Genomic DNA, 3,103 nt, shown 5'->3' with positions numbered 1-3,103 from the left:
GGAATAAAAACGTCACCCCTCCGATGGCGTCCCAAAAACCAGTTGAATACCCGTGACAGTTTGTGACACTGGACTTCATTGGACCGCTACCAGCATCAGGTCGGAACCGGTGCACTTGTCTACTTGTTGCAACGGACGTGTTCAGCAAATTCGTTCTCGTGCAGCCGCTTCGAGAAGGGAAGGCTGGACTCCTGTGTGAGTTTGTAGAGAACATGATTTTTCAGTTGTTTGGAGTACCGGAGATAATCTTGACAGACAATGGCACGCAATTCGTCTCCAAAAGTTTCAAAGATTTGTTGCAAGCCTACCACGTTAACCACTGGTTAACCCCAGCGTATCACCCACAGATTAACAACACCGAACGCGTTAACCGGGTAATAACCACCATTATTAGAGCGACGCTGAGGAAAAATCTCAAACATTGGGCGGATGACATACAAACGGTAGCAAACGCCATTCGCACCGCAGTTAACGAATCGACAAAATATACCCCGTACTTCGTACTGTTTCGCAGAAATCAGGTGTCTGATGGAAGAGAGTACGCAAGCATTCGGGATAATCACACCCCCCAAGCAGAAACACAGAACGAGATTGAAAGCAAGAGAACGGAATTATACGAAGAGGTGAGGAAAAACCTGCAGAAGGCATATCAACGTCACGAGAAAAGTTACAACTTACGCTCCAATTCTAGCTGTCCGCGATGTGTCGAGGTAGAAACCGTGTTAAAAAAATGTTTCGATCTCTCAGACAAAGCAAAGGGATTCTGTAAGAAACTTGCGCCTAAGTTTGAGCCCTGCGTGTTGAGAAAGGTGCTCGGTTCTCACACATACGAGCTAGAAAACACATCCGGTAAAAGAATAGGAGTATTTTTCGCCGATCAACTAAAAAGTTTTACCCAGCACCGCACCTAGGCGCTAATGTGGATAGACGTTCAGCTATGTAACAAATAAATAGTAATTAGGCTGAGACAAATTTCGAATTCTTTTTATGTCCAAGGTTATCAAAGTTAGCAAAGGGGGTGGCAAAAAATAAATAACACCGAGACGAAAAAAAAAGAGATATCTTTGATCAAAGTTTGTGTGCAAGTTATGACGTTTGTAACTTGCACTCAAATAAATGTTGAAAAATAACACTTAATTATTATTATTATTTATTTCGCTTGCCTTTTGACGACACTCTCGCTGTCACTGGACTTTTTTTTGTTCACACAAATCACTGGACTTGTTTGTTGCTAAATAAAGCATTTATGCTGTCGGTAAACCAATAAAATGAACAAAACGGTTTGGGCTTTTTTTTTCTTCCCCTTCCAATATTCAAGATTTTTGAAGAGGGAGGTGACATAAAAGGAAAATAAAATTTGTAACGGCCTTAGTGAATAAAAAAAAACCTGCGAGGATTAAGAGGAAAAGTTGTTTTAAAGATAACCAGTACCATCGACCGAAGACAGTTTCGATTGGAATTTTCGAACAGAATAGCGGACCGCGAAGAATCGAGATAGTACAGCGGTTCGGTTGCCCGGAACGAAACAGGGCGATGACCTGTTCAAAGTAGTAATGTAATATTATGAAGCATAAAGCGAGCCTATCGGTGAGTTCCACGGCTTGCGAATTTGCGAAGAGAGAGGAGCGGGCTGCTATTTGAATACGGGAACTTCCATTGAAACTTACTGAGGTTGATGATTGCTAGGACGAGTAAGAAAAAGACAATATTAAACAAATGCATTATTCACGAGCCTTTTAGACAAGGCAAGTTTGAAATAAGAGTTAGGAAGTAAGTAGGATAAGTCAATTTGGTTAGGAAAACAAAAATCTGTGAAAAAGTAAGGAGATTTGTCAAATTTCATCAAACAGGTGTCGGTTCAAACGTTGATGAGATTGCCAACGCTCCCTCCGGCGTTTTTTTTTTTTTGACGTAGAATACGTCTTACGGCAACCTATACAGGGACCCAATTTCAAAACCGAAAACATCGGGAGCGTCACGAAAATTGTCCAATTTCAAACGTTTTAAACTCAGTCAGTTTTCAAACGATTTCTGTCGTTTTTGCAGCAATCGATTGGAAAATCATTTAAGCATCCGTCCAAATGCAGAAAATTGTAATCTGATTGTTCGAACTATTGTACTATTGAAAATTGTTGAACATTGTCGAAACACAAATGTCGACTTTTGATTGGTCGCTTGCTGCCTTTCCCTGAAAAGGACGACAGAATGGAGTACCTAGTTAGCCGGGAATGCACTCTTTGGGCTATATAAGAGACTATTTCTCCTCAAGCACATCAGTTCACTAGCAACAGGCAGCAGCAGCGGACATCAACACCGATGGCAGTAGGCGAAGTGGATCAGCAGCGGGCAACAGCGGCGGAGGTAGTCGTTAGCTGCAGTTCCTACCTCTTTCAGTTCGGCTCCTCTTCGATCTGAGTTGGATTCCACCAGCGGTAATCCAATTCAGATATCGTTGGGTGAATACAACCCGAAACTGAAAGAGACTCGCACCGCCAGGTGGTTTGAGAAGCCACCATCATCCAGCGTATATGTATATATAGGTGTGCACATAACGTGTGTGATTATCTATAACGTTCGTCGCTAGCTATATAAGGTGTGTGGCTAGCGTGCGTGGCTTGCTATATAGCGTGCGTGACTTGCTATATAGCGTGAGTGGCTTGTTATACAGCGTGTGTGGCTTGTTATATTACGTGTGGCTAGCGTGCGTGGCTTGCTATATAGCGTGCGTGGCTTGTTATATAGCGTGCGTGGCTTGTTATATAGCGTGCGTGGCTTGCTATACAGCGTTTGGTTTGCTATATAGCGTGTTGCTAGCGTGCGTGACTTGCTATATAGCGTGCGTGGCTTGTTATATAGCGTGTGTGACTTACTATATAGCGTGTGTGGCTAGTAGTATAGCGATTATAGATGAGGGCATTGCCCTCGTCTATAGCCTCTTCGTAGCCAATGCCTAAATTAAAATATCTTAGTGCAACTTGACACAAAAGATAGCCTCAAAACAATTCGATTTTATTCTTGTTTTTGATACGTCAGCAAGTGAAACCGCATAGCTGCACATAGCATCTGCTGTTGTTCATTGTCGTTACCAGTGCCGGCTATAGAG

The 3,103-nt window shown here is 42.6% G+C and overlaps 1 protein-coding gene across 1 annotated transcript; it reads left to right on the top strand.

The window, feature by feature from the left end:
• The first annotated feature begins 212 nt into the window (after positions 1-212).
• LOC129720126 (uncharacterized) lies at positions 213-911 on the top strand. Its single transcript, XM_055671561.1, has one exon. The coding sequence runs from the start codon at positions 213-215 to the stop codon at positions 909-911; it is 699 nt and encodes a 232-aa protein (XP_055527536.1).
• The last annotated feature ends 2,192 nt before the right edge of the window (positions 912-3,103 follow it).

The sequence above is a fragment of the Wyeomyia smithii genome, chromosome 2, assembly GCF_029784165.1.
Source record: "Wyeomyia smithii strain HCP4-BCI-WySm-NY-G18 chromosome 2, ASM2978416v1, whole genome shotgun sequence".
Taxonomy (NCBI): Eukaryota; Metazoa; Arthropoda; class Insecta; order Diptera; family Culicidae; genus Wyeomyia; species Wyeomyia smithii.
Note: the sequence above shows the minus strand (reverse complement) of the source record. Positions and strands in the feature narration are given on the sequence as shown.

Excerpts from the sequence above, each read along its gene's own strand:
- LOC129720126 (XM_055671561.1), top strand. The coding sequence starts at position 213 with ATGATTTTTCAGTTGTTTGGAGTACCGGAGATAATCTTGACAGACAAT.